Below are 27,861 nucleotides of genomic sequence, written 5' to 3'. Positions count from 1 at the left end.
AAATTACAGTATTTTTAAGGTGTTTTAAATTAAGTTTCCCAATTGTCTCATTACTTAGAAGCTAAAATGGAATACAGAATTATAAACCGAAGGTTGAGATTTTATCGTAAATAATATCACTTCTGCTAAGTTCACGGCAGCTTCATTAGAGTCCAAGTTGTTTTCACAATGGAATCAAACAAGTTGTAGGTTTGAGCAGCCTCGCTAACCTGAAATTCAACATACAACTCAGCTATCATGACATTAGTAACAGCCGCACTTCACCAGTAATCTATAGCTTTCAAAGCTGCTGCCGATTGTACAAATCTCTTGGAAGTCGCAGAACCCCTGGCTTTCATTCGCCCAAAATACACGGGACAGTCGTAAGAGTTGCAACAGTCACCAATATGGTCGCTTACTTCACTTGCGTCATTAGAGTAACGGTAGCAACAAGTACGGCAAACTGTTGATATAGATCTCAAGCGGGACTCGTTTGAGGTTGTACGCAAAATCAATTGCGAGGCAGTTAATGGACGATCGGATAAACAATTTTCGCAGAGAAGGCTATCTGATTTTCCAATCTCTCCACGACATTTGATGCACTGAGTAGAAGAGAGATTACTGTCTATGCTTTTTGCATCCATGCTTGTAACTAGATTTTTATGCCTTGTTAGTTGGAAAGCCCACTCAGAAACGTTTATCCCAAGAATATTAAATAGTCTTTCCAGTGGGGGAACTAAGGTTTTGTTAATGTAATATTCGGAATCAAGCTCCAGGCTATCATTTGCCATGAACTCTTCGGGAGATAGGCATCTTTCGCGTAACAGCTGGCCCGCCGGGCCTTTAACCACAACATAGGGGACTCGTTCCTTGTATTGAGGTGCAGCACGGTGATCCTCTTTCATCATACGTTTAGCTACAACAGCACCAGGAGGGGCCGTTTGCTCACTTTTATAGGCGCCTAATCGGACGACTTTTGAGAAACAAAAGTCCTGGACTGAGACTGTGCCTAATCTGATTTTCGTGAACTCATCCTGGATGAAATGTTTTACCTTCGATAGGTCTTGGGTCTCAAAGAGTATACGGATTGATTTTTCCACAATCTTTTGCTGGGCGCGATGACCATCTCTTCGAACTGTTTCGATACCTTTAGCATCAAAAATGGGATCTTGCTTAGCGTTTTTATCGTACATGTAGCCAACATACCTCTTTTTGCTAACAAGCAAACTTGGATGATAGACCTTTTCAAACTTAAGCTCAACAGGTGCAGGATTTCGTTTTGTTACCTCGAGTGCCATCGATTTCCCAATGGTGAAAGCTTCCTCTCTTGATTTGCCGGGCAAATAAACGAACAGACTATCTGTATCACCATAAACCACTTTAGCACCCCAGTCTGGATTACTCTCGATAAAATCGATCGCCTTCTCAAGCGTTTCTCTACCTGTTTGCACAACGCTGTCAGCCAAATCAGAGCAAGGCATTCGACCTGAAAACGATGCTGATGTATACCCATAAGTAACATTGGCTATCAGCTTTAACGCTAACTGTCTGCTGTTTAAAAGTCGTCTTGAAAAGGCGTTATTTCTGCCGATATCTGTCATTGTTTTTTTAACCATAAACCTGGTATCTAATATATCTTCCAGCATCTTTGCCAACGTGGATTTACGAATCGTAGATTTCACATATGCTATTCCATTGGGAGATATGGTAACGTTATCAGCTAATAAAGTGAGTAAACCCTCGGGCAAAATTACCTGACTGGCCCCAATGATGTTTTCGCCAACCTTTAGCTCAGGAACTCTACCCAACATGGTCGAATAACAGTAATTGTATGCCATCATTATTGATGGATAAAGAGATTGGAAGTCTAAGACGACCAAAGGGCTTTTGTAAAAGGCAGACTCCGGCTCCATAACCAACGGCACACATTCCAAAGCGTTCTGTTGCTTAACTCGTCTTTTGCTCGGTGCTACCATGATGAAGCTTTCTGCCTTGCATAATCTGCCTAGGATAGATTCTATTTTATATTGAGAACCTCTGTAATAAACCGAGTAAAAGTCAATACCGGTAAGACGTGAAAGCTCAGTTACTCGAGGAATATATTCCTGCTTTTGAAGCAAGCGAATATTGAGCTCAACACGATCAACCCAATAGCTTAAGACTGTTTTTGCGCTCGACAGATTATGATTATTTCGCCACATTTCTGACAGCGATTGAAACGAAAAGTGTGGGAGCCGCTGCCGAAAGGCCACATAGGCTATGTTTTCAATGGTATACTTTGTTAAGGCTAAATCATCTTTAACAGCTCTCCATACATTGATCATATGCCTTCCCGAAATAACAATTGATGAAGCGTGTGAGTAACCCCACTGGTCTCTGAGTTTTGTCTTAACACTACTGTTGACTCTGGATATTTCGTCTGCAATCTCGAAGCGGTGCGCTTGTCTGCACCTTTCGATGATATAACCCCATGACGAAGAATGCACCTCGAATCCAGATAGTAAATCGGGATCGAAGATCAAAACAATGTCCACTAAAGCATCGAACAGATCAAATTCATCATCGTAAAAGGCAACGGGAATTTTTCCTGCTGCCCTTTGGATTCTATCTGTGAAATTATCGTCAACATCAGGACTCTTCAGAACCATGATTCCCATGGGGGAAACATGAAAGTCAAATGGATAGGAGTCCCTTTCGAGATGCCAAAAAATTATGGACACCTCGTCCTTTTGCGGATCCGGTAATTTTGCTCCTTCTGTCTGTACATGAATCTCTAAAGTGAAATGTGTTAGACTAGAATGTACTTTTATATTCTTACTTTTGGCCTGCTGGTCAGTATTGCCTTTGTAAAGCATTTCATCCTTAGAAATAGGATTTTCAAGCTGTGATTTAAATCGATTCTTAGTCTTTCTCGGTAAATCTGCTTTTATCTCTGCAAAGCTGGGTGGTCTTTTCAAATACTTCCAAGAATGAAAAATATTCTCCTTTACCCCTCTGTCTTCTGTTGTATGTTCCTCACTAAAGGGTACTGGGATTCGGCAACTTAAGTGCGGTGACAGTATCTCGAATCTTTTCCCAGCATACACGTAAGGTTTCTGTCGAAGGTCCAACGGATTCCCATAATATGGATCTCTATAATCAATCTTAGGAAAACCTTTTAATTCTAGATCACTCAAAATCATGCTGAAATCAATTGGCGGTCGCACGTACACGAATGACCCTGCCGGATTTTTAATTCCTGCCCTTTGAATTTTGTTCTTCTTGCGCCCTCTGGAATTTGACAGGGTTGACGCAAATCGGCTTCTTTTCTTGTATTTCTTCGCCATATTCTGCGTCATTGTTAAGTCAGTCGACCCCGTCAAATGCTCAGCTCTCAACTCTGACCCATTATCCGATTTGTCCTTATCCCGGTCTTTGAATAAGTTATTCCGATCTTCGATGTCCTGAGAACTGGGAACTTCTACATTCTCTCCATCGCTGACGTATGCAACGTTGTAGCCACAATCTAGAGTATCAACGACGTCCGGTATGACTTTCGGCTTCTCTAGATCAAGATTTAGATCAGGGCGACGGGGCCAAAGCTCGCTAATTGAGTCTCGTATCTTTTTCACAGTATCGATAGCTGCGCTACTCTGGACATAATTATGAAAGTTAGTGCCAGTGTTTAATGAGCCCGATTGTGAGACAGCTTTTTCGAATTTTCCTTCAAACATGTTGGAGGACTGCCATTGCACGTTTTCGTCTACCAGTCTTGGAATGCTTGCAGAGGCCATGAATGCGTCTAGAGATAAAGCCTGTCGTTGTGCTGAGATTTCTCGAATAATATTTTTGGTCGAAGAAACGAATGGTTTACTCAAAAGTTTGGAAGTATCATCAAGTTTCTCGCAAAAGTTGTGATGCAAATCACGGAAATGAACATCATCAACATTACGAATAAACTGAGGTAAAACGTCAATTTCCAATAAACCGTTGCCCATTCTAGGGAATTCTTTTTCAGAGAGCGTATTGCTACTTTCATCCCGAAAGTGTTCCAAAAATTTCTCAAGCTCTTCATTGTGTAATATCTTGTCCAAATCCAAAGCTGCGTTAAGCACCGGAGTCCTGAAGTAGCACTGCTCGAGATCAACCCATGAACATCCAAATAAATTGAAATCAGCTGAGAACTGCAAAAGAAAGGGAAGCTGTGATTCGAAAGTTTCTATAGGCTTTTCAAACATTTTCCCATCTCTAATCAAATCTGATAACTTGTTTGTGAAGCCTGCATCCAGCACCGAAATCTTGTAGAAAAGAGACCAACCAACGTTGAAACCATAGAAGGGAACCCCTTTGACCACCGAAACGTTAGCAATATACTTGAGACCACTGATCTTCTGCTTGAATTGTTTGATATCCTTTTTCTTGACCATTGATAATTGTGACTTAATTTCTAGGACATTATGCAATTGGGCACACTTCTGATTCATCGTTGTAGGTGTATCTGAATCTTGACCATCGTATGGTATGAAGATGTAAGGAAAGACACCGTGTACGTGGCACAGCACCTGATGGCCGCTTGGTAGGTGACCATAAACCCTTATAATCGGCACTCTCACGTACTCATTCATAGGCAGACTATTTCCATGAAGTGCATCCAATCTTCCAGGTTTTGTAAGATAGAAATCGTAATCATTTAATTGGATATGTATCAATTCAGAGTTGAGTGTAGAGTACAACTCAGAACTTATAGTGTCATCCGCCGACATTTCTCGTCATCTCTGACCCTTAAGCTATTATTAGAGCAGCCAAAGATGGTACTTAACCAACTTGATGTGAAATACTTCCCTCTCTTGAAGCCGGAAATTTGGCCTTCTCTTACAGAGTGTTTAACACAGTCGCTTGTTCATCGCGCTGTAAAGATAACCTTAATCGATTAATCACTAGTGAGAAGATTACAAAGCAGGGCTCAACCAATTATTTTAATCTGTTGATTCGCAAATTCAATGGCTGAGAATGAATAACTCAAACACAGTAGTGTATGTAAAGGTCAAGGGAAATCGACCTGCCGGCTTTGTCGATCCCGCTCCCTTTGAGTGGAATGTTGAGAAGGAGAAACATCTTTGGGCCATAGTCTCTAAGCTTGACAACTACCAAGACCAAATAGATTGGAATGTGCTTTCTAAGACACTTGAAGCTCCAGATTATTTCCTCAAGAAACGAAGTTATAAGCTCTTTGCAATGCATTTGAAACTACTAGAACAGCAAATCGAGCGTAAGATGATGGCTAGTGATAATGAAAATGGTAGTAGACAGACTAGCATTCAACAATTTGAACCCACCGGAGGTATTCATACGCTGACGGAGAGTTGTATGAAAATTCAAGGACCTGCTCAAGATGATCTGACAGATGTGACAAAGGAAACGACTTTAAAGACTCTACAACAATTACATACATCCAAAATTTTGAATCGTTCCAGACATTTGACAAGTGATGATAAAGAGGTCCGAAGGAATGGCAACGCCTCTGATAGTGAAACTTCTTCTAGTTTAAGTGTCAGCACATCGGCCCTTGAAGAGGCATTAATGGATCGCTTGCAACTCTGACTCACACCTGGTACAGCAGCATTCGAAAAACCAATTCTCTTTTAATAATTGACGTCGTTTAAGCATGGTATGGCTAAGAAGTCCAGAATAGTCTATACACAGAGGCTCACCTTTCGGTACGTCCTTGTTCGCAGTGAATACCATCGTTCCTTTGATACGACTTTTAGTGAGATTTGGATCACAAGAATGGTTGAAGTATGATGCCCTTGGGTAAACTGCATACCCTAAGAACTCTCTATTTTCTGATAACTCTTCCTGCTCCCATATACCAAATGCATTACCGTACTCTGATCCCAAAATATGCCTGAACAGCTTGACAGATAGGTTTTGTCGCGTATACCCTGGTAAGATAATATACAACGTTTTGAAAATCAGAATCTGAAAATCGAGAAGAATCGGAAACCTGGCTATTTTACTAAGTTCGTTCGACTGCAATGTCTTGAAAGCTGCTTTAGTTTGTGACTCTGGGTCTAGGTATTTTAGCGTGAATAAGCTTTTGATGACAAACCTCGCGCAATTGTACTCCTCTTCAGTGATATCCGGGAGCTGGCTCATTTTTTTTGATAGTTTCATCTTATCAATTTTCGGTATCCATGAGTCAATAACTTCAAGCCACGCATGGTTTATGACATCCTCTGTTATCTGCTCACGACTTCTCTCCTGCAATTCATCCACCGCTCTCTTTTGCATCATCTTCAACACACTAAGCAAAAGTTCGTAGCATGCAATAAGTTCAATTACATGAGGTTGGGTCAAAAATTCCAGTTTACAAGCTTCTGAGCAAAACCAAAGGCCCGCACCATTAAACTTTTTGGCATTAATCTTCACCTCATCGGTTACAAGATGAGCTATATCAGGATAAGTCATTTTGAATTTCATAGTTTTGCCGTCCTGGTAAGTATAGCAATTATGGCAGACCTCTTTCCGGAAATCGTACGCGACACAAGTTCCCACACTATCGTTTGCCTCTAGCACTACAGTGCCCTTTTCTAATGGTGCAGCGCTAAAGCATGCTCTACCTCCATAAGTAGTGTTTTTGACCTCGAAAAAAGGCGATATTCTGCCAACCTCACAATTATTATCCATTATTCTATTTGCACATCCCGAGCGACCTCAACTAGGTGCTAATAACGAAAGTGTATGTTGCAATTGAACTTATTGATTCATCGAGATGCCTGCACTAAGCGGTGAAATTTTCTCTTTCAGCTAAATGAAAATTAACAACTAATCACCAAAACAGATAGAACCAAGATGGATAGTTGAATATTCCTAAATACCATTATTAACATTCGCTTATTCATAATAATTCGTGAGATAAATCATTTGTCTTATTAATCGGGGGCTATCAACTAGCAGACTATCACTACTTAACCTCATGACACATATTCAAAATGTTCAAACTTAAGTACTATTCATCCCTCATTACTTGTCATAATGCACTTTTCCTGCCCTTCTTGCTTTAGCTAAGAACTTTTCAGAATCCGATCTTGAGCGTTATAAATTTTAGTCCAGTTGCATAGATAAGACCCTTTTTGACAGTAACTTCAGCAATTACCGAGCAAACAAGTAAATCTCCTAATAATGGCCCTGTATAAACTAATTACTCCTAAGGCGTTTGTTGAGCTTCTGCACAAGGAGACCGCTCGAAGAGTCATTCCAGTTGATTCCACTTGGTATTTGCCAAATTTAAAGAGAGACGGTAAACAAGAGTTTTTGGATAGAGAAAGGATCGCCAATGCAGTATATTTCGATATCGATGAGGTAAACGATAGTCAATCTCCCTACCCGCACATGGCACCCGATTTGGCTACATTCAATCGGTCAATGAGCCAATTGGGTATCAGAAAAGACGACATTTTAGTCGTCTACGACACGATTGGTAATTTCAGTGCTCCAAGATGTGCTTGGACCCTTACAACGTTTGGACACAAACCAGTTTATCTATTAAACAATTATGTCCTTTACAAACAACAGGGCTATCCAGTTGATACATCCAAAAAGACGTCTTATACACCTTACGAGGCAACGAGTTACGTATCCGATGTTGATCTACGTCCTGAAGAAGTAGTTACTTATGAGGAAATGTTGAATCTTGTAAAAAAGGGTGAACTATCAAAGAATTACAATGTCTACGACGCTAGAGCACTACCAAGATTTGAGGGGAAAGCTCCGGAACCTAGACCAAATTTACCTTCAGGCCACATTCCAGGTACTCAACCTCTTCCTTTTCCTGACGTCCTAGACTCGAACTCAAAAGCTTTCCCACAGGATTCCAGCGAAATGAAGCTAAAGCTCGATGAAGCCTTTAAAAACCTAAAAGACACATTTGACCCAACGAAACCGACAATTGCATTGTGTGGAACTGGCGTCTCTGGATGTATTATCAAGAAAGCCCTCGAACATTCGGGAATCAGAAACGTGAGGCTTTACGATGGTTCCTGGACCGAGTGGGCCATGAGATCTGATCCAGCACTATTGGCGAAGAATAGAGATTAGTCAATGATCATCAACCGCCTTCTATATAGGTCTCATCGAGTATATTCAATTTCGTTGGACATGACGCTCAATAAGTAATAAGCTTTAAAGGCTTTCGATATTTCACCAAGTCATCGTTATGCTGCTTTAGTAGAAACGTTTACTGGACGATGGCGAGTTTACCAGGTATCAATGATGTTAGCCAGCCGTTAGTTTCTGCGGGGGGTGATGATGAGCTTCACAGATTGGTAATCAAACAAGGTTCAGAGTGGAAAGTAGAGGTCTCTTCCGATTCAAGATTGAATGTAAAAGTCAAATCAGGAATTGCAGAGATATTTGGAACTGAATTGGCCACTGGCACAGAATACACTTTTAAAAATTATCAATTCAGCATATTTGCAGTGGAAGATGTCGAACTAGAGTGGAGATGTCCCCAACTCGATTCTGAATCACTATCAATAACAGCTAATACTACTGCAAAATACATCTATAACCTACATTTTGCTTTAGAAAAAATGAGAAGTTCTAGTTTTGAAGGTCCGAGAGTGTTAGTCATCGGCGACAAGAATTGTGGAAGAACAACTCTCTGTAGAATTCTGTGTTCATACGCCATCAAAAACAAGTCCTATCAACCGATGTACGTAAATCTCGATCCACAACAGGCAGTGTTTTCTCCGCCGGGGTGTCTGACGGCAACTCCCATATCTGATATTTTGGACGTGGAGTGTAGTACTTGGGGTCAAAGTATGACTAGTGGTGCGACTCCACTTCATAGCAAGCAGCCATTGGTGAAGAATTTTGGATTAGAAAGAATCGCTCAGAATAAAGAATTATATCTTGATGTGGTGGAGCAGTTAGCTCAAGGAACGAACGATAGGATATTAAATGACTCACTGGTACGTCGATCAGGAGCTCTCATAGACATACCGCCACTTTCAGAATTGGACGAAGACTTTAATGATCTAGAATTTTTTGCAAAAAAGTGTAAAGCCAATGTCGTGGTTATGTTAGGCATAACAGATAACTCAACTGCCGAAAAAATCGCTAATAAGCTTTCTCCATTAACTGGTAGCCACATAGTAAGTCTACCAGAGCTCAGCGGATGTTTGCAGGCTGAAGATACATATAGCAGATCGCTCCAAAGAATAGCGATACGGGAATACTTTTACGGGACGCCTAAAACGGTATTAAGTCCCTACGCCATTGGAGTCGATTTCGGGGATATTATGGTTTATAGGCCCAGAAATTTGCTGGAAGATACAGAGGATCAGACGAATGAGTTTCTACCAGTAACGGTAACCGCCAACAACCTTCAGCATGCACTAGTTGCCATCACCTACGCCGACAAAAAAGCTACCCCTCAGATAGTACAGAAAGCTCCTTTGTTGGGATTCGGTCTTATCACTGAAGTCAATGAGAAGAGAAATAAGCTGCGAATCTTATTACCAGTTCCTGGAGCCTTACCGAATAAAGCAATGGTTTTGACATCTTACCGGTACTTGGAGTGAGATTCGCAAGACGGTATACATAATATAGGATAGACTAGCTTGTAGTAATATTTCTCATGAAAAGATTAGCGATTGACCAAAGTTTGATGATAGTAAAAAATATTCTATAATATTGTGTCGCTGGCGATATGCGTCTCTTATGTTCTTTTGTAAAACAAGTGATTGTTAAAAGTGTCGACAAGCTATTGGCACAAAGCTATGCGAGGTCAACCCCACTTAAAAGTTACCAATTCATTGGCTCCATATGATGTGTGTATTTTGACATTGATATATTTTTACTGTTTTGATAAGCAACGTATACCAGCCAAGATCTTCATTACTTTGATCTCACCTACAATCTCGACGCCGGATGTCAATCCAATTCTAGAGAAAGACTTCGAAACCTCTATAATCCAGAGACCACTTTTACCTGTTTTAGAGCCATTGGTAACTTATTTAATCGGTGCTGATGAGCGAGATCTGGCCATAAAGCTCGTCTCATTTCTATGGTCGATGAAGAGCCTGGACGTGGTGATCCAACTACTCAAGACTTTGAAAACTGAATGCCTCACCAAAGACTTTAGGCATATGAGAAAGGATGCACAGGATAGCAGAGTGCGAAGAGTCACGAAGAGAAGTCTGATAGGTGCCTATCTGGATAAGTGCCTCATCAAGTGCCAAGTTGGCGAGTTTGAGGATAGAGAGGCCCTATGGAACGTCCTGAGAAAGTATATGTCAGTGTTCCAGAGGACTTCGACGTGGGATGACATCAAGGAAAGTGTTACAGAAGTGTCATTTCGATTTATGCCAACCGCTGGACAGCACAACCAGGATGATGAAATGTTTTCCTTCTTTCAACGGTTATGTCAAGACAATCAGTACCATGGATCCGGTGATATGATGATTGGATCATCACATTTACAAGCTTTATTGAACTGGGAAATAATGCTAATGTCTCAGGGAAACTCGAGCGCAAGCCAGGATATTCATGACATTCTGAGCATGCTTACTCTAAATGAGATCACACATTTCCCCGCTGTACATGTATTTCGATACTTAGAGTCCATTTCAAGCAACTGCTATCAAGCTGCAGTGGATGCGTTACACAACTATTTTGACTATATGTTGACACAAAATGATGAGAATTGCTTTCATATCTCGCTATTATGCCTAGCTACCTTCCATGCTCGCTTAAATGACTGCCCTGCAGCAATAAAAGCTTTTGAAGAGGCTACGAAGGTTGCACGGGAGAACAAAGACACTGAGACTCTCAACCTCATTATGATTTGGGTCGTCGATTTTATCGAGAGAAACCCGGAATACTCAAATCACTTTCAGGTTACAGTCGATCAAATCGTGAAGTATCTCAGGTCTTGTTCTGACAGCGAGAGCTCTCTCGTGTTTGAACATGCGTATAAATTTGAATCACTTTTGCTTATGATGGAAAATGGTAGCACGACCTTGGTTTTGGAATCAGCTTTCAAGTATCTGGTGATAGCATTGCAAAGATTGGAGTTAGGCTCTGGTACAGGTTCTGCATTCGGACATCTATCGCGAATATGGGAAAATTTGGGCTACACGCAGATTAGTAAAGTTTACAATGGATTTGCGCAAGTTGAAGTCAAGCCAATCGACGAAATAGAGGTCGCCTATGAATCTTTAAGTAAGAAAGATTATGGCCAAGTTGCTCGTACCCTTGTTAAGTTGAAGTCTCCAAACGTAGTATATGAGCAACGAAAACAAATGATGCTGCTGGATGTCAGATACCATATAGCTTTAGAGGATTATTCGGAAGGAATGAAAAAAATTTATCAATCAATCAATGAAAATGACGCTGGTGTAGTAGACTCTAGATGGAAATTTCGTTTTGAATTGGAAAAGTGTCAGGTCATGCTCAAGTGTAACGTTGCGATGCGAGGATTGGCAACCCTAACGGAACTACTAAGTCGCTCACTAAGCACTGAAAATCCACTACAGTTTTCAGAGTGTTTAGTGCTTCTTTGCGAAATTCTAAATGAAGCTGGAAAATTGGCCGAATGCCGTTCATTGATAATATCAAACCTACCCATGCTTCTACAGTTCCCCTCTCTGGAAGAGAAAATAGTTGAAATCATGAAGGTTACACACGATACTAGTCCTCCTGTTGGCGGAGCATTTCCATGAAAACCAGGCTCACTCACTGGTCTCATAATCAGGTAGGGCAGCGGTTATTTCTCTTTCGATAAGTAAATTACTACCTTGCTTCAGCTCAGCCAATGGTATCATCGATGGTCTGCCGTGAGCACATTGGAATGGCAACCAGCATTTAGTAAGCTCTTTGAGAATAGACGTGCACTCAACCTTTGTAAGGCTATCCCCAAACATAATTGCTGACCTGCAAGCTTTACTGTTGAAAATCTCGCGAAATACTACTGGAATACAGCTAACGTATTTCCACCATTCGATGGTGCTGAAAGGATCTTCCTTTTTGTTGACGATGGGCAACTTCTTGAAGCTTTTTAAGTCCTCGGCAATCTGTTGCAATGCTCGTTTCAAATAGCCAATGTCACCATCAGCCTTTTCGCTTAAGATTACCGGAAGCGATTTTACCTCTAAATAAGAACCTTCCAGTGGGTTGGAAGTTAGGTAGTAAAATATTCCCCATGTGTTGAACTCTTTCTCAAAATGTCTGAAAAGCTCAGTTTCAGTAGCAGATATTCCAATCCTGCAATTATGAATCGGTTGTGACTGGATGGTATGACCAAGCACTTCGTGAATAAAACTTTCGAGGTAAGTTTCGAGCTTTATTCGTTCATCAGATGCGTGTTGATCCACGATGATTAGAGTGGGGTGTTTGACCTTTCCGTGGGGCCATATCCGAGCCAGAATGAACTTCTTTCCAACCTGATTGATAATCTCAGCATCGTTCAGCTGGGTGCGATCTATTGTGTGGTTGTTTGAGAACGATATCTGTTCGATTCTTTCTGGTATTTGAGATGTATCACGTAGGAAACGGTCTTTTAAATCATGAGTGATTGACTTTCGTCCCAAGAAGACCTTTTCTATACTTGGTCGCAATTTTTGATAGCCTCTCCCCGATATAGATGTCTTTAATACCCTTCCTTCAATCTCACGATTATTTATCTTAGCCATACGAATCTTGGAGTCCAATACGGTGCTTACTGATTGCGAGCTCGCTTGGGGAGTCTTGAGTAATTTATTGTTTATGTTCTCGCCATCAGCTGTTACATGACTAAACGGAACATATCCTTGATGGGATAGAAAGGACTCTACTACCTTTAAGATCAGTGGGTGAATGACATCGGCCTGTGATGATAATAAAATCTTCTTGCTAGGGTCTTGCATCAAGTCATCAGTAACAAGAGGACATCTGATATCAATGATTATCAGAGCATGGCAGGTATAAGGTCTTCCCACACTTTTAACTGATGTTTTATTTGATTCATCATTGCCGAATCCAGCTGCCTGAAACATGTTTTCCAGAGTTCTGAGAAACGAGGCATTGTGATACCTTCTGCCATTGATGTATATTAGTTGATAATCTCTAACCCTTACAGCAACTTTTGAGATGATTCCATTAAGTCTGAAATCTTTAAAGTCAACAGAGACCTTTTTCAATGATTCAATAGGAACAACTGAACCGAAAGTGTTCAAAAAAGTAAGCGACAACTTCTCGTAGGGTTTCATGTGTGATGATATCTGTTTCGAGGCAAAAAGCTGATGTCTCTCTTCTGCGTCGTTGATATACCGTACGGTTAGCTGTAATTCGGGGTGAAGAATTAGTAATTGGAACAAGTTTTCCTTGAGCGACATATATGTTTTGAATGCTGGCTCGTTTTGTAAAATCTTTCTTCTCACAGGGATGTTATGCAACAAATCTTGAACTACGACAGTTGTTCCACTATCTAGTGGGACAGATATATCGTCCTCGCGCGGCTCAACTGAGAGCATAGTTGCTGAATTCGGTAACCGTCTTATCCACGTAGAGTTGTACTCCTTGACCTTGGAAACCACTATCATGTGAGAGACGCTTGAAATGCAGAAAAGAGCTTCACCTCGAAATCCGTAAGTCTTCAAATTAGCAAGGTCTCGCAAAGTGTTAATCTTCGAAGTAGAGTTGTGTGCTCCCAGCCTATTCAGGTCACCTGGGATCATTCCTACTCCATTGTCAGAAACGGTAAAACTCAGCTTGCCAATATCTATGGAAATATCGACTTGGTTGGCCTGTGCATCAAGGGAATTCTGTACCACTTCTGTAACCGCGGAAGCCATGGAAACTGTGAATGCCTGCGATTTCAGTATCTTCTGCACATTTGGATCAAGCTTATGGATACTTGCCATCATATATGAAACCTCAGCTCACCCGGAGGGCTTATTTTGCATTTCGTCTCGTTGTTTTGAATAAGGAGAAGTGTGAATAAAGAAGTTGAATGGGATGATTTCAACTGTTCGCTTAAATGAAAAAAGACCAAAATGCAGTAAAATCTAAACAAGAAGGTATAAGTAGTGTTACAACGCTGGTTAAAGTTAACTGGCTGATATAAATTGTTTCTTCTAGTGCCTATATAAGAAAAGTGGTCCCTAATCGCTTAAGCAGTTTGAGTAGCGTTCTTCCATTGATACTCTGAAGAGATTGGAGTGACAGTCACGTACTTAGTAACTGGATCAGCAGTAACAGTGACAGTAACTGGAACACATGCGTCAGAGGTACTTTGGTTTTGGTAGTTGTCGCCAGTGACAGTGTGGATAATTTGCACAGTGGAGGTGACAGTCGAAGTGTAGGACTCACCAGCACTCTCAAAAGTGGTTGGAATGTCAGTCACAACGGCCTCCAAAGATGAAGTGGAGAGAGGGGTGTACCACGAGGTGTGGTAGTAGGTGGAAGTGATGTAGAAAGTAGTAGTCTCATCCTCGTAAGTCATGGTGGAAGTCTCGGTGCTAACCGAGTTGGTTGGGCTCAAAGTCAAAGTCGTTGGCACAAAAGTAGTGTTGGAATAAGCAGCAAACACCACAGAAGAGAATAGGGCGAAGAAAGGAATGACAACGTTGAAAATCATGATTCTATAATGGTAAAAAATGAGTGGAAAAGGTTTCGAGTTAAAATGAATTGACTATAATGAATGAATGGACGAGACCAGCTAATAGAAGGCTCAATTGAACGATTGGATGATGATACGAAAGTTCGGATAGAATCTGCGTTACGATTTTCTTCAAATCTAGACTGACAAAAGGATACCAAATTAAGCTGCGAAAATAACAGAAGAGCTAATACCTTCGATCAGTCCAGACTTATATATCCCATGAATATCGGTCCATCATTTTAGGAGGTCTCAATCCCATGTTTGAGAGAATTCACCATGAACGCGAAAAGTCCATCTCTACCATTTCGCGTCGACCATAGAGAGCGCGTTTAAAAATGTCTTCAACAAATATAACAATGGTGAAAAAATCTTGTAAATAAAGTTTAGCACTGGAAGAATGCTATGCAGTCCTGCAGCGCGGATCGTAGTCAGTCTGGCGTTGGTGACCTTGATCGTATTTCCTTTTTAGTGGTGCTTTCGAGGAATTTTCGAGGTGCTTGATAGGAAGATGTTTACATTTTCATAGGATGGCACCATATTGGGTGTTGGTATCCCATTGCTTCCTTGAATTCTCTCGTTCCTGTAGGTCAGACGTCATGATGCCTGCCATTTCCTGAGTGCTGAGTGACTGTGTTTCAAAGTTCTCTACATTTCCCAAATTCACGCCGTTTGTGGGTAATTTGATGATATTATCAACACAAAAATACTGGAAACAGTTGAGGACAATTGGACACACAAACATCACTAAGAATACTTGGAAGTTGGGCCATTTGTCGGACCAGCCAAGCATTAGGTCGGCAAACCAGTATGCGCCAATTTCGAAATAGTTTAGGATTAGAAAAATGCACAGTTTCATCAGAGCCAAAGCTCCGGTAAAGACACAAAGTTGCTTCAGGAATGCAATAAACATTGGTCTTCGCTCGTTCGTAATCTCATTCTCGTTCTCGTCCTTGATTCTGGAGAAGTAATTACCACTCTCGATGTTCGTAATTTTGAAATAGCCAAGAATGCTTTCAATAATGGTCAGAGAAGCCCAAAGTATCGGTATTCCGATGGTGGTATCGAGTAACAGATTCAGAAAGTACCAGTCGCATTCGCTATCGTCATCATTGTCATTTCCGTTGAACATTCGCGGACCTCCCCTCTTTACAACGCTTAGTGCCAAATTAATAAAATGAATTCCTAATGCTCCACTTATCTGCTTGGCCACATCGTACATCCAAACGATCATCTTTCGCCTGGGATGTTCGTGATTCCTCTTGATTAGTAGAGACGCCACTGCTGCTGTACCCATCAAAACCTGAATTACTATGGATACAGGTCCCAAAAGTTGACAAGTATCATCTGAGTTATACAAAGGCATCCTGGACTATACCACAACCTCTGTGATACAAACCTAAGACTCTTACTCATCTCATCAAGTTTTACTTAGTGGGCTGTTAACTCAATTTCTATAAGCTAATAGTGACTCGTAATCGATGACGCCCTGCATACTGGAGTCTGGCTTTTGTAAGTGACAGATTCAATCAATCAAAGAAGGACTTTACGAGTAGCTTGAGGTCGTTTTGCCTTTCATTCAATGAATCCGCATTTTCCAAAGTCTTGTATACCATGCTGGCGACAAATTTGCCGTTGTTAAAAGCACTTTCGCTAGCCCTGTCTTTTTTGCCCTTCAATGTATGGATAGCCTCGAGCAGTGATCGTAGATCTACTAGGTGATTGCTCAATACATAATTTTCTTTGATATCAGGGTGGTCTCTCAGGTAAATTCCGCATGTCTTCGCCAGCTGGAATAAATAGAACACCGATACGTTGAGTTGATTTTCCATGGCAGCTGTGCCAGCACTATCCTGAAATTTGAATGCAGCTGTCCATAGTTTGCTTAAAACTGGGCTGAGGGATTTGGTGGTTGCCACGAGAAGTTTGTCAAGGGTGAGGCATGAGAGAAGACTGTCGCGATCGGTCAGTACTTCTAAGAGTGGACCTTCTTGCAAAACTTTTTGAAGGGACGAGCTAGGTAGTACTGTAACCAGTTTCTTCAGTAGATTATCTATCAGCGGTGATAACTCGTTGAAGTATTTGGATTGATCATGACAGGTCTTAAGAATAGCGGATAATTTCAACAAAGAGTCTCGCGATAAGAACATGGCACTGTCGAGTGTCATTAACTTCTTTGCAATGTCGAGATAGCCCTGAAATTGTATTGGGTCAATCATAAGTGGGCCCAACGTGAGAAATTGGTCGAGTGAGACCTTTTGCAAAATTTCATTCACGTCTTCCCTTCCTGATATGGAGTTCGATAATATAATCAGGGCCGCAGCATACGTATAACCGTTTGTCGAATTTTGCACAATGTGAAAGCACATATCACGCTCTTGCTTGTTGGAATTTGCAGTATTGGCCGATATATAGCCAATGGCTGTTGTGATTCTCCTCATGACAATCAATTTGTTGCAAAACGTTTTTGGGCTCAAATGATCCAGAGAATCTAGCAAATTGTTTTGTATCTGAGAGACGATATGTGACTCAGTGTAGAAAACTTTCGAGTCATCATAGTTTTTGGTGATAATCTCAAGTGATTGTGTCAAATAGTTTATGATCTCGACACTAGGGTCGTCTTCTTCATCGTTTGTATCCTCTACTTCTTGCCCCTCTTGGTTAACTATTGTTTTGGATACTCTTTGAATGAACTGTGCAAAGAACAATAAGTCTTGTATTGAAAGGCCCTCGACGTAATTCTCGATGAAGTCAGTAAGAAGCTCTGACCCAAGAATCGCCAAGTCAGAATCATGTAAATAAGTATGCTGCGTGTCAGCTAAAAGACCAAGCAATGGGGACCGAATAAATTGACCAAATCTTCTAAAGTACATCGAATTGTCAAGACATAAATTCTTAACAAGTACAACGGTTCTCATCTGCAATGTTGCTACCAATTGGTCATCCTCGGTGTCAGTCAGCTTAAAAATCTGGTCAACGTAGTAGTCTAGAAACTCTCTCCTCTTCTCTAAAGGCTCATTGCTCATGTAGAACTGCCTGTTATTGTCGTCATCGACAAGACTATTAGCAACACATCTTATCAATTCTGAAGCTAGCCTTGGCCAAGCCTTATTATCATCGTGTTTATGGAACCATGTATCTAGTATACAATTTAGTACACGCACCAGGTTTGTCAAAAGGCCACTCGAACCGACGATAGTCCTATTGGAAGGTGTACGTAACGATACGGCCAATTGATCTAGTACAGTTAAGTAGCTGTTCAAATAAACATCCTGCACTGGTAAGTCCTCTAATTCCTCAGCATTGAGCAACGGCTGCAGACCAAAGAGTATGCTCTCGTAATCCATTGGCAGTTACGTCTCTAATTTCTCAATTTCACTGTTTTTTCAGTAATAAATCTTATTAAGCTTTAATGGAGAGTCCAACAAGAAATAAACGTAGACTACATAGAATCATCGAAAAAGCATTCGGTGTATGACTGTTTCTCGCAATCAAGTTTAAAGAATTGATAAAGTGGTTTTTTCTCATGCTTTCTAACACAGATATAAAAAAGTAGCCTTATTGGTCTCTTTTGAAAGCTCTTGAGCCCCACGATACTCAAATAATATTTACAAATCTCTGGAAGGCCTTTACATTACTTCGATGGCTTTTATATGTTCCTATTTCTTGTAAGATGGCCTGAGGGAAAGGATACTAGAAAAAAAAAAAAAGCTAGTTACCAGCAATGAGCAACTTTCGCCATGATAGACCATTTTTGACGTGAAATTGTCCTTTGTGAGCCATTGAGAAGCTTATTTTCTGTATGATCGAGGGCGTACGGCTTGAGAATTGACTTCAGCTTTTTATATCTTTGTCGTTGCTTCTCTATTGCACTCACTTCTTGGGCATGTTTGACCCAGATACTTTACCATATTATGACCCATCAGTGGAAAGAAGAACAGCTCTAGTAACCGGTGGTAACAGTGGTATCGGATGGTATACTGTTTTGCATTTATACATGCATGGCTTTGCCGTTTACCTATGTGGTCGAAACTCAAGTAGAGTGAATAAAGCAATGAAGATCATTACAGCAGAGGCAAAGAAAAGATGCGCTGATAATCCCAAGGTACATTTGGGTTCAATGTACTACTTGCATGCAGATCTGGCAGATTTACAAAGTGTTGAGCGAGCTGTAAAGAATGTGAAGCGGAAGGAGAGCAAGCTTGATATACTGATCAATAACGCCGCTGTAATGGCTATGCCCTACCAGATAACAAAAGATGGGTTTGAGATTCAATTACAGACAAACTACGTGGCCCATTTCCTATTGTCGATGAGACTTTTGCCCTTACTGCAAAAATGTAACGGTAGACTTATAATGTTGTCCTCGGTAGGTCATAACCTGGAATTTATGTACTGTGCTCTAGGCCAAGACTGGAATTACAGACCGAACTGTGTTTTCACTTGGCTGCGGTACGCAATGGCCAAGACTGCCTCTATCCAATTCGTCAAGATGATGGCCATCAAGTACCCAGAAGTCCTATGTCTCTCTGTGCATCCTGGTCTCGTAATGAATACCAATCTTTTCAGTTACTGGACCCGCCTGCCGATCGTAGGAATCTTCTTTTGGATGCTATTCCAAATCGTGGGGTTCTTCTTTGGAGTCTCCAACGAAGAAGGCTGTCTGGCTACGCTCAAGTGTGCCCTATCGCCAGAATTATCAAGAGACGAAGATAATGGTAAATACTTCGTCACAGGAGGCCGCGAAGCGAAGCCAAGCTACGTGGCCAATAATCTCGACGATGCTGCCTCAACATGGATCTGGACAATGCACGAACTAAGAGACCGGGGCTACAAAGTGTGATTTACGGGACACTTCCTAGTCATCTCATCGCCATACAGCTTTAAAGTCCTCAGATTACCCGTCTATCAGCTTATTTTTCACTGAAAAATTTTACAAGCAGTCAATGAAAATTACAGCTTTAATTGACGAAGTTGAGTTTATTTTAGCGGTTATAGCAGAATCAAAGTTTCTCTAGCAGACACTTAGAGCTGTTAACAAAAATGTCATCTTCAGCTGAGAAGAAAAGCCTTGTCTTGGAGAACACAGGACGTCGTGATGCATTAATTGCCATTGAAAAAAAATACCAAAAATTATGGGCTGAAGAGCATTTGTTCGAACAAGATGCTCCTAGTATCGATGAAGCTCCAATTACCATGTCCACCGATGAATTGCACCAAAAATACCCAAAGTTTATGTCCTCCATGGCTTATCCATACATGAACGGTGTCTTGCACGCGGGTCATTGTTTCACCTTGTCCAAGGTAGAGTTCTCTGTGGGTTTCGAGAGAATGAATGGGAAGAGAGCTTTGTTTCCTTTGGGATTCCATTGTACTGGTATGCCAATTTTGGCCTGCGCTGATAAATTGAAGAGAGAGGCCGAGATGTTCGGTAGAGATTACTCCAATGCTCCAGCAGATGACGAGGAAGAAGCAGTGGAAGAGAAGAAGGAAGAATCTGAAGATGTAACCAAATTTAAGGCCAAGAAATCCAAGGCTGCCGCCAAGAAAGGTCGTGGTAAGTACCAGTTTGAAATCATGTTGCAATTGGGGATTCCAAGAGAGGAAGTCTACAAGTTTGCAGATGCCAGTTATTGGTTGACTCATTTCCCACCATTGTGTCAAAGAGACTGTAACGATTTTGGTGCCCGTGTCGACTGGAGGCGTTCTTTTGTCACCACTGATGCCAACCCATACTATGATGCTTTCATCAGATGGCAGATGAACAGACTGAGAGAGGCAGGTAAAATAAAGTTCGGTGAACGTTACACTATCTACTCTGAGAAGGACGGTCAAGCATGTATGGACCACGATAGACAATCAGGTGAAGGTGTGACTCCGCAAGAATATGTTGGTATCAAGATTGAAGCCACCGAGTTTGCTCCTGAAGCTAAGAAAATCATAGAGACCAGCTCAAAGATTGATCAAAATAAAAAAATATATTTCGTGGCCGCAACTTTGAGACCAGAGACTATGTACGGTCAAACTTGTTGTTTCGTATCGCCAAAGATCGATTACGGTATTTTCGATGCAGGTGATTCTTATTATATCACTACTGAACGTGCTTTCAAGAACATGTCCTATCAAAAATTGACTCCTAACAGAGGTGACTACAAGCCTGTCTTGACCATTAACGGTAAGGCTTTGATCGGTTCGAAGATCCACGCTCCATTGACACCATATACTGAATTGAGAATTTTGCCTATGGAGACCGTCATTGCCACAAAAGGTACCGGTGTTGTCACTTGTGTTCCTTCGAACTCCCCTGATGATTTTATGACCACTAAAGATTTAAGAAATAAGCCTGAATACTATGGTATTGAACCAGAATGGGTTAAATATGAGCCAGTGCCAATCATCAACACTGAAAAGTATGGTGACTTGATCGCTCAAGCCATTTGTGAAGAAAAGAAGATTCAATCACCAAAAGATGTGAACTTGTTGTCTGAAGCCAAGAAGCTTGCTTACAAAGAAGATTTCTACACCGGTACGATGATTTACGGTAAGTACAAGGGTGAAAAGGTCGAGGTTGCCAAAAACAAGGTCAAGGCCGATTTGATTGCCGCTGGCGAAGCCTTCGTTTACAATGAACCAGAATCTCTAGTCATCTCTCGTTCCAACGATGAGTGTATCGTCTCCCTAGAGGATCAATGGTACGTCGACTACGGTGATGATGCTTGGAAGAAGCAGGCTCTAGAATGTTTGAGTGAAATGGAAGTGTTCGCACCTGAAGTGAGAAATGCATTTGAAGGTACTTTGGACTGGTTGAAGAACTGGGCTGTCAGCCGTACATACGGTTTGGGTACCAAGCTTCCATGGGATCCAAAGTATCTTGTTGAATCATTGTCTGACTCTACAATTTACCAATGCTTTTACACAATTGCTCATCTTCTTTTCAATGATTTCTACGGTGCAGAAGTCGGCTCGCTAGGCATGAAAGCTGAACAAATGACCGATGAAGTGTTTGACTACATCTTCCAACATAAGGATGACGTCAAGATCACTGACATCTCGCAAGAGGCACTACAAAAGCTAAGAAGAGAGTTTGAGTATTTCTATCCTTTGGATGTGTCGATTTCTGGTAAAGATTTGATTCCAAATCACTTGACTTTCTTCATTTACACGCACGTCGCTCTGTTCCCCAAGAAATTCTGGCCAAGAGGTGTTAGAGCTAATGGCCACTTAATGTTAAACAATGCCAAGATGTCTAAATCTACTGGTAACTTCATGACTCTGGAACAAATTGTTGAGAAATTTGGTGCAGATGCTTCCCGTGTGGCTTTGGCTGACGCAGGTGACACAGTGGAAGATGCAAACTTAGATGAATCCAATGCCAATGCTGCCATTTTGAGATTATTCAACTTGAAAGAATGGGCTGAGGAAAGTGTCAAGGATATCAACTCTTTGAGATCTGATGACTCAACTTCATTCTTTGATGTTGCATTTGAAAATGAAATGAATGCCCTCGTTGAAGAAACTTATAAACAATATGAGTTGACAAACTACAAGAACGCTTTGAAATATGGTTTATTCGACTTCCAAGCAGCAAGGGACTACTACCGTGAAGCATCTGGGGTGATGCGTAAGGATCTTGTTCTTCGCTTCATCAAAGAGCAAGCACTGCTACTAGCTCCCATTGCTCCTCACTTTGCTGAATATATTTACCGTGAAGTTTTGGGCAACAAGGGTTCAGCTCAAACTGCAAAATTCCCTCGCGCTACAAAGCCAGTGGACAAGGCAGTTTTGGAATCTTTGGAATATGTGAGATCTCTACAGAGAAGCATCAGAGAAGCTGAAGGTCGCTCTTTGAAGAAGAAGAAGGGTGGTAAGCCATCTGAAATCGACGCTTGTAAACCAGTAAAGCTTACTCTACTTATCTCCAAGTCTTTCCCAGAGTGGCAGTCGCGCTGCGTTGAGATTGTCAGCGAACTCTTCGCTCAACAGTCCTTAGATGACAACAAGAAGATCAGGGAGTTGGTCGAACCAAAAGAAATGAAACGTGCCATGCCTTTCATCTCCTTGTTGAAACAACGTTTAACTAATGAACCTGCTGAAGTTGTTTTCCAAAGAGAATTATTATTCAACGAAATTGAAACCGTCAAGTGTACAAAGGATATCTTACAAAAGGCTGCACAAGGTATTCAAGTTACTGAGCTTGTTGCCATTGCCTTCCCATACGGCGCCAAGGTCGGTACTGACATCTTCACTGGTGAAGAAGTGGAGATTCCAAACCAAGCCAAGATCGTTGAGAACTCCGTTCCTGGTAACCCTGGTGTTGTATTGACAAACATTTAAACAGACCAAAAGTGTAACATCATGTAGTTGTTCAAGTTTATAGATCTAAAAATTGTCCATTAGTAATCGTTGCTAAAAAGTCAATTAAATTCGTAGATATGCAGTATTGTTATCAATTGAGATACACAGATGCTAAAGCTATCAATAATCTCAAATTCATGTGAAAAGGTAAGAATATACGTCTTTTGAATACCATAAAAAATGTCGTGAGGGGTGCGGGTTTCATTAAGTGTTATTTGAGCTGTCTAATCGTCTTGTTTGAGTTTTTTCCTCAGTTGTAACAGAGATACCACTGGTTTTTTTCTCCCCTTACGTCTGTCCAATATCTTAGCCTTCTCATTTAGATACAATTGTTCTTTTAGATTTTTCAAAGCTTCTGCGTTCTTAACATTGTCTGAAGCGGCCTGCTCTGGTGCAGTGAATGGTTTCAGCTTTTTCTGTAATTCCCCGGGTATACTATCCCATTCCCTATAATACTCTAATCCTGTCGCAGATGTGACCCATGGAGATTGATCCCCAAGCTCCTCTAATTTCATGGCAAACTCGTATAGTGTACCACCTGTTCCAGAGCCCTCTGAACTGGTTTTTATCTCGTCTGGATTTATGAAAAGTGGTCTGTAACCAGAATATAACACTTTCATACTCATATCGCGAGGTTTAAGATTCCCGGTAGATGGCACTCTGGGCAACCACGAATAATCATGTCTTTGCTGTTTCCTTCCACGTCCACTTATTTCTACAGTCATTTTTTTCTGTTGAGATCTTTCAACTTCATCGTCTGCTTTGAAAACTGACCTGCGGCTCTTCTTCTTGGACTGTTTCACTTGGTCTTTTTGTAGTAATGAGTGGTTATTCAAAAAAGTAAACGATGATTGAGATCGCCGAGATCCCCCAAAATTATGGCTACTTCTTATACCATTACTGCTAATTCTAGAGCCATTCCGTACAGTTGAATGTCCAAATTTCCTAAACATCTTCAACAACGGGAACCAAGCCACACTTTTTCACCTTTAATCTACCGTTATTTGTTCAAAAGATGCTTGGATTCAAAGCTGTATTCAAACTGCCTTCTTGAATTAGCTTCTAATACTCTTGAAAACACTGGATTAAGTACCTTTGAGGTTATTTAGTAGTGGTTTAGAGCTTAGTGGAAGCTTATTATTTAGGCCTGTGGCGAAAACACGATAAAAGACCGTCGTAGCCGGAGACACCTAAAGTGTCAGTAAATCGAAAAATTATGAAATAATTAAATAAATAAGTATTTAATTCTATTCTGATCATTTGAATTAATTAATTGATATGACTTTGTTTGATGCTGGGGTTTTTAGACTTTGACGCCGATAGGCATTGTAAGAGATCTTCTCAAGTTTCCTGGGGAAAGCGAGATCGTGCTGCCTTTGTGTCTGAGACGAGTGACGCTCCCGAATGGTGATTGAACGGAAAATTCTATACTGCGGTCAGTCTCGTCTGCTTGCTCTTCTTGTCCACTGGTATCATCCGTAGTAGGGTTTGTGGATCCTAGACTGTTAAAAAGATCGGAAACATTGCTTTCGGAGTCGTATTCCTTGATGATAGACTCAATTGCATTCAAGTATGAGCGTTTTAGGCCCGATTGCTGGTACTCGGCGATTTGTAGTTTCATCAGTATGCGTCTAGCAATAATTACTCTGAAATAATGGTTGAGGGCCTGAGACAATTGTTCAGGATGCTCGCTTGGTTCTTCTGCATCGGTGAATGACTCGTTATCTGAACTGACACTCTCGAGTGGGGTCAACGGGCGCATTGAGTTTGTGCTAATCACATATTCGTCTTCTTCGTCGTCGTCTTCTTCCTCAATGGGGTAGTGATGCATTGAAAGTGGGATGACTTTATTCTTGACCACAATGGAAGGTTGCCTGGCCAATGAATTGAGAGATTTACAGCCAGCTGATCTCACAAGTCCTGATTTTTTGTTATTGTGTTCGATGTGTGTCTTTTCTTCATCTGGTGCACGTAATTCGGCCTCAGAGGGGGTCTTGGGTCCTGGTGACGTGTTTATCACGGAAGCTGCCCTTCTTATCGACGATTTTGTTCTTCTCAAAGATGTGGTAGGATTAGATGTAATTTTGTGCTCCTTTTCAGCACCATTTATGTCTTGATGTTTTGGTGGACTAATTAAGTTCGTTTTAGGCACAAGCACAGGTTGTAAAGATTTGTTTGACATTGATCTTTGTAAGTTGCTCACATATCTCTGAGTTCTTTTCAGATGTGATGACCTCAGGTCGTTTCTTTCCGAGTTTCTGTGACTGTCACCAGCTTTACTAGATCGCTTAATTAGAGGCTTCCCTGATCTATATCCAGAGCTCTTGCCCATCTTCTTCTTAGATATCCTCTCTCTGATACCACATATCAGCTTACGCAGTTGTTTCTTGAACTTCAATCTTAGCAATTGAAAATATTGGAGAAGACCGCCTTTGCATCGTACAGCTTTTGATCTTTTCAAGCTTGTCCTATTTCTGTTATATGATAGTGAGCTTCTGGTCGAATGTATCGATCCAACTCGGGTCATGACGGGAGTACCTTGTAGTCGATTAGGTTGGAACTTTCGTACCGAGGTGCGTTCTGATTCTTGTGATTTCGCTGAAGAAATAGATGAAGATATATCATATGATATATTAGCTGCTGTGGGGATCGATTGAAAAACTGTGGAGTAAGAGGAGAAACCATTATTCTCAGGTATCATTTCCATCGGTGACATTCCTAGTCTAGGCGATGATCTGTTATCGTCGTGAGCCTCATCGCTCAATGGTTCCAAAAGTGGAGTTACACTGCCCCGTACATCTGAGGCTCTATTAGGATCATTCGATATGACCGACTGTCTGTGATTTGCATTGTTTACCTTTGCTGATGAGGTTGTATTGTCTGAAATATTGGCGAATGAGTAGTAGCCGTTCGATGAATGGCCGGATTGAGTGTTTGTATTAGAAGCAGACGTATAATCCGACAGGATCTGCGAAGCTGCATCATCATTGCATTTTCCGACGTTATCGTTGAGTAAGTGATGATTATTCAAATGATATTCATCTAGCCTGACATCCTGTAGACTGTCTGTGGAAGGAAATTTAAAAGCCATTTGGCGGCCATTGAATGATTTGGTCTTAGTCCTCGTTGGAGCTCTTATAATCATGAATATATTCGTTGCGCAATTGAGAAACTGAAGGTGGCCAAATTAAGATTGTGCTTCGCCTATTGACATTCCATCTCTCAATAACTACTTTGTCATTCTTATATACATCGTTACAAAAAGTAGCTGGATATGAGATAGTCCAGCAAACACGATTTTTGATATTATCGAATCGGGAGAGATCAGAGTCCCCTAGATCGGATCAGATACCCTGTAAAGAAATTTCCCTGCTTCACTATTCGAAATGACACAGTTCATTTCTTTAATTCGAATGGCTGCCCAAAAATGATCAACTCGCTTCGAAAATATACCAGCCATTTGAAAATTCAATAAAAAAAAAGCTATAATACAGCAACAAAGCGAAATGAAGAACATCTACTTGTAAACCAGTAGTAGTCATGGCTAGTCCAAGGTCAAGAGTGCTTTTCCTTTGATTTTCCTGTGTAAAATTATAGTCCAAGCGGGCTTGGATTCCATCATGCTTGCTGGCAGATTTTCTCCAGCAAAACAATATCAACAACCGAAGCTATCGTTCGGTGCATGGCAATCGGTAACTGGATTACCAAATTCTCATGCTTTCTGGGTTCGGTCCTTGAGTAAAATCTTTGGAACTTCTCTGTGGTTTCCTTCTAGTAGTCTATATCAATGAACATGGAGACTTGATGTCGCTCATCGCAGTCAATTAGTGGCACCTTTCGTTGGCACTTTTTGAATAATTCTTCTAGGTTCATAAAATTCTATATGGATAGCGAAGCTCATCGCTTAGAAAACTTTCATTTAATGAGCGAAGAACCGTTCTAAAGTTATCTTTAAAAAACTATTCCATTATGGCCAAGAGGCCATTTGAGAAGTCGCATTTTCTTCACATTGATCGTCATAAGTACAAGAAGGAATATAGACGTTTAAAGAAGCTGTTTCGTGATGATGCTTACATCGTGAAGCCCAATCAAGCCTTACAGGAGAAGCAGTTATACAAATACTGGAAAAACCGTAAAAATCTATTTTCGAAGATAGATGGGGCTCCAATTTACATGACTAATGAGCTTTGGTACAGTGTTACGCCTGAAGTTATAGCTAAGTTTCTTGCAAAATTCATTCGAGCATGTCTTCCGGATGCTACGAGAGTTATGGATGTCTTTTGTGGTGGAGGTGGGAATACTATCCAATTTGCTAAACTCTTTCCTCGAGTATATGGGGTGGATGCCTCTCTGGAGCATTTGTATTGCACCTATAGAAATGCTAAAAGTTACGATGTAAGTGACAGGATCTGGTTAAAATATGCCACATGGCAACAAATAGTTGAAAAGGGCAGATTTGCAAGGCTGGGGATAGATTGTGTATTTGGATCTCCTCCTTGGGGAGGTCCTCAATATCTGAGGAGTAAAGAGTACGATTTAGAGACAAATTTAATACCGATGGGTATCACAGAGATGTTAAAAAGTTTCCTCAAAATAAGTCCGAATGTCGTTCTCTTTTTACCACGAAATTCCAACCTAAGTCAACTGTCGAGAGCGACTAGGAGCGTACTGGGACCCAGTGGACAATGTAGAGTCATTTACGTGAAAGATAACGGTTTTCTCAAAGGTATATTATGCATGTGGGGTGCAGCTTTGATATCACCAGTGGAAGAGCAATGTGCACCTAACGAGGACGAGGACAAACAACCTGAGAATTTACATGATAAACAAGAAAGCCCAGATAGAATAGCAGTAAACTACGACCTGGATGGTTGATTCATTAATTGCCTATTATATTACTGTTACAA

General features: G+C 41.0%; 15 protein-coding genes across 15 annotated transcripts; 7 read left to right on the top strand and 8 right to left on the bottom strand.

Annotated features, from left to right (window-relative positions):
- Positions 1-260: 260 nt before the first annotated feature.
- Positions 261-4,721, bottom strand: REV3 (DNA-directed DNA polymerase; the record flags this gene model as incomplete). Its single annotated transcript, XM_003679134.1, has 1 exon — positions 261-4,721. One exon carries the CDS (start codon positions 4,719-4,721, stop codon positions 261-263), a length of 4,461 nt encoding a protein of 1,486 aa, XP_003679182.1.
- A 247-nt stretch (positions 4,722-4,968) lies between these two features.
- Positions 4,969-5,559, top strand: ATG29 (Atg29p; the record flags this gene model as incomplete). Its single annotated transcript, XM_003679133.1, has 1 exon — positions 4,969-5,559. The coding sequence occupies one exon, from the start codon at positions 4,969-4,971 to the stop codon at positions 5,557-5,559; it is 591 nt and encodes a 196-aa protein (XP_003679181.1).
- SET6 (Set6p) lies at positions 5,536-6,645 on the bottom strand (the record flags this gene model as incomplete). The annotated part of the gene is made up of 1 exon (XM_003679132.1): positions 5,536-6,645. One exon carries the CDS (start codon positions 6,643-6,645, stop codon positions 5,536-5,538), a length of 1,110 nt encoding a protein of 369 aa, XP_003679180.1.
- Positions 6,646-7,140: 495 nt separating this feature from the next.
- On the top strand, positions 7,141-8,055 carry TUM1 (thiosulfate sulfurtransferase; the record flags this gene model as incomplete). The annotated part of the gene is made up of 1 exon (XM_003679131.1): positions 7,141-8,055. One exon carries the CDS (start codon positions 7,141-7,143, stop codon positions 8,053-8,055), a length of 915 nt encoding a protein of 304 aa, XP_003679179.1.
- Positions 8,056-8,204: 149 nt separating this feature from the next.
- Positions 8,205-9,542, top strand: CLP1 (cleavage polyadenylation factor subunit CLP1; the record flags this gene model as incomplete). The annotated part of the gene is made up of 1 exon (XM_003679130.1): positions 8,205-9,542. The coding sequence occupies one exon, from the start codon at positions 8,205-8,207 to the stop codon at positions 9,540-9,542; it is 1,338 nt and encodes a 445-aa protein (XP_003679178.1).
- A 198-nt stretch (positions 9,543-9,740) lies between these two features.
- APC5 (anaphase promoting complex subunit 5) lies at positions 9,741-11,684 on the top strand (the record flags this gene model as incomplete). Its single annotated transcript, XM_003679129.1, has 1 exon — positions 9,741-11,684. The coding sequence occupies one exon, from the start codon at positions 9,741-9,743 to the stop codon at positions 11,682-11,684; it is 1,944 nt and encodes a 647-aa protein (XP_003679177.1).
- Positions 11,685-11,693: 9 nt separating this feature from the next.
- On the bottom strand, positions 11,694-13,865 carry MLH3 (mismatch repair protein MLH3; the record flags this gene model as incomplete). Its single annotated transcript, XM_003679128.1, has 1 exon — positions 11,694-13,865. One exon carries the CDS (start codon positions 13,863-13,865, stop codon positions 11,694-11,696), a length of 2,172 nt encoding a protein of 723 aa, XP_003679176.1.
- Positions 13,866-14,110: 245 nt separating this feature from the next.
- SVS1 (Svs1p) lies at positions 14,111-14,578 on the bottom strand (the record flags this gene model as incomplete). The annotated part of the gene is made up of 1 exon (XM_003679127.1): positions 14,111-14,578. The coding sequence occupies one exon, from the start codon at positions 14,576-14,578 to the stop codon at positions 14,111-14,113; it is 468 nt and encodes a 155-aa protein (XP_003679175.1).
- A 544-nt stretch (positions 14,579-15,122) lies between these two features.
- On the bottom strand, positions 15,123-15,965 carry TDEL0A06310 (uncharacterized protein; the record flags this gene model as incomplete). The annotated part of the gene is made up of 1 exon (XM_003679126.1): positions 15,123-15,965. The coding sequence occupies one exon, from the start codon at positions 15,963-15,965 to the stop codon at positions 15,123-15,125; it is 843 nt and encodes a 280-aa protein (XP_003679174.1).
- A 163-nt stretch (positions 15,966-16,128) lies between these two features.
- On the bottom strand, positions 16,129-17,946 carry BEM4 (Bem4p; the record flags this gene model as incomplete). Its single annotated transcript, XM_003679125.1, has 1 exon — positions 16,129-17,946. One exon carries the CDS (start codon positions 17,944-17,946, stop codon positions 16,129-16,131), a length of 1,818 nt encoding a protein of 605 aa, XP_003679173.1.
- A 539-nt stretch (positions 17,947-18,485) lies between these two features.
- ENV9 (Env9p) lies at positions 18,486-19,442 on the top strand (the record flags this gene model as incomplete). Its single annotated transcript, XM_003679124.1, has 1 exon — positions 18,486-19,442. The coding sequence occupies one exon, from the start codon at positions 18,486-18,488 to the stop codon at positions 19,440-19,442; it is 957 nt and encodes a 318-aa protein (XP_003679172.1).
- A 200-nt stretch (positions 19,443-19,642) lies between these two features.
- Positions 19,643-22,933, top strand: CDC60 (leucine--tRNA ligase CDC60; the record flags this gene model as incomplete). Its single annotated transcript, XM_003679123.1, has 1 exon — positions 19,643-22,933. The coding sequence occupies one exon, from the start codon at positions 19,643-19,645 to the stop codon at positions 22,931-22,933; it is 3,291 nt and encodes a 1,096-aa protein (XP_003679171.1).
- A 245-nt stretch (positions 22,934-23,178) lies between these two features.
- On the bottom strand, positions 23,179-23,907 carry PET20 (Pet20p; the record flags this gene model as incomplete). Its single annotated transcript, XM_003679122.1, has 1 exon — positions 23,179-23,907. One exon carries the CDS (start codon positions 23,905-23,907, stop codon positions 23,179-23,181), a length of 729 nt encoding a protein of 242 aa, XP_003679170.1.
- A 350-nt stretch (positions 23,908-24,257) lies between these two features.
- On the bottom strand, positions 24,258-26,099 carry AIM44 (Aim44p; the record flags this gene model as incomplete). The annotated part of the gene is made up of 1 exon (XM_003679121.1): positions 24,258-26,099. The coding sequence occupies one exon, from the start codon at positions 26,097-26,099 to the stop codon at positions 24,258-24,260; it is 1,842 nt and encodes a 613-aa protein (XP_003679169.1).
- Positions 26,100-26,923: 824 nt separating this feature from the next.
- Positions 26,924-27,829, top strand: TGS1 (RNA methyltransferase; the record flags this gene model as incomplete). The annotated part of the gene is made up of 1 exon (XM_003679120.1): positions 26,924-27,829. The coding sequence occupies one exon, from the start codon at positions 26,924-26,926 to the stop codon at positions 27,827-27,829; it is 906 nt and encodes a 301-aa protein (XP_003679168.1).
- Positions 27,830-27,861: the final 32 nt, after the last annotated feature.

Source organism: Torulaspora delbrueckii, chromosome 1, assembly GCF_000243375.1.
Source record: "Torulaspora delbrueckii CBS 1146 chromosome 1, complete genome".
Lineage (NCBI taxonomy): Eukaryota > Fungi > Ascomycota > Saccharomycetes > Saccharomycetales > Saccharomycetaceae > Torulaspora > Torulaspora delbrueckii.
The sequence above is the reverse complement of the archived record's forward strand: the minus strand, read 5'-3'. Positions and strand labels throughout refer to the sequence as shown.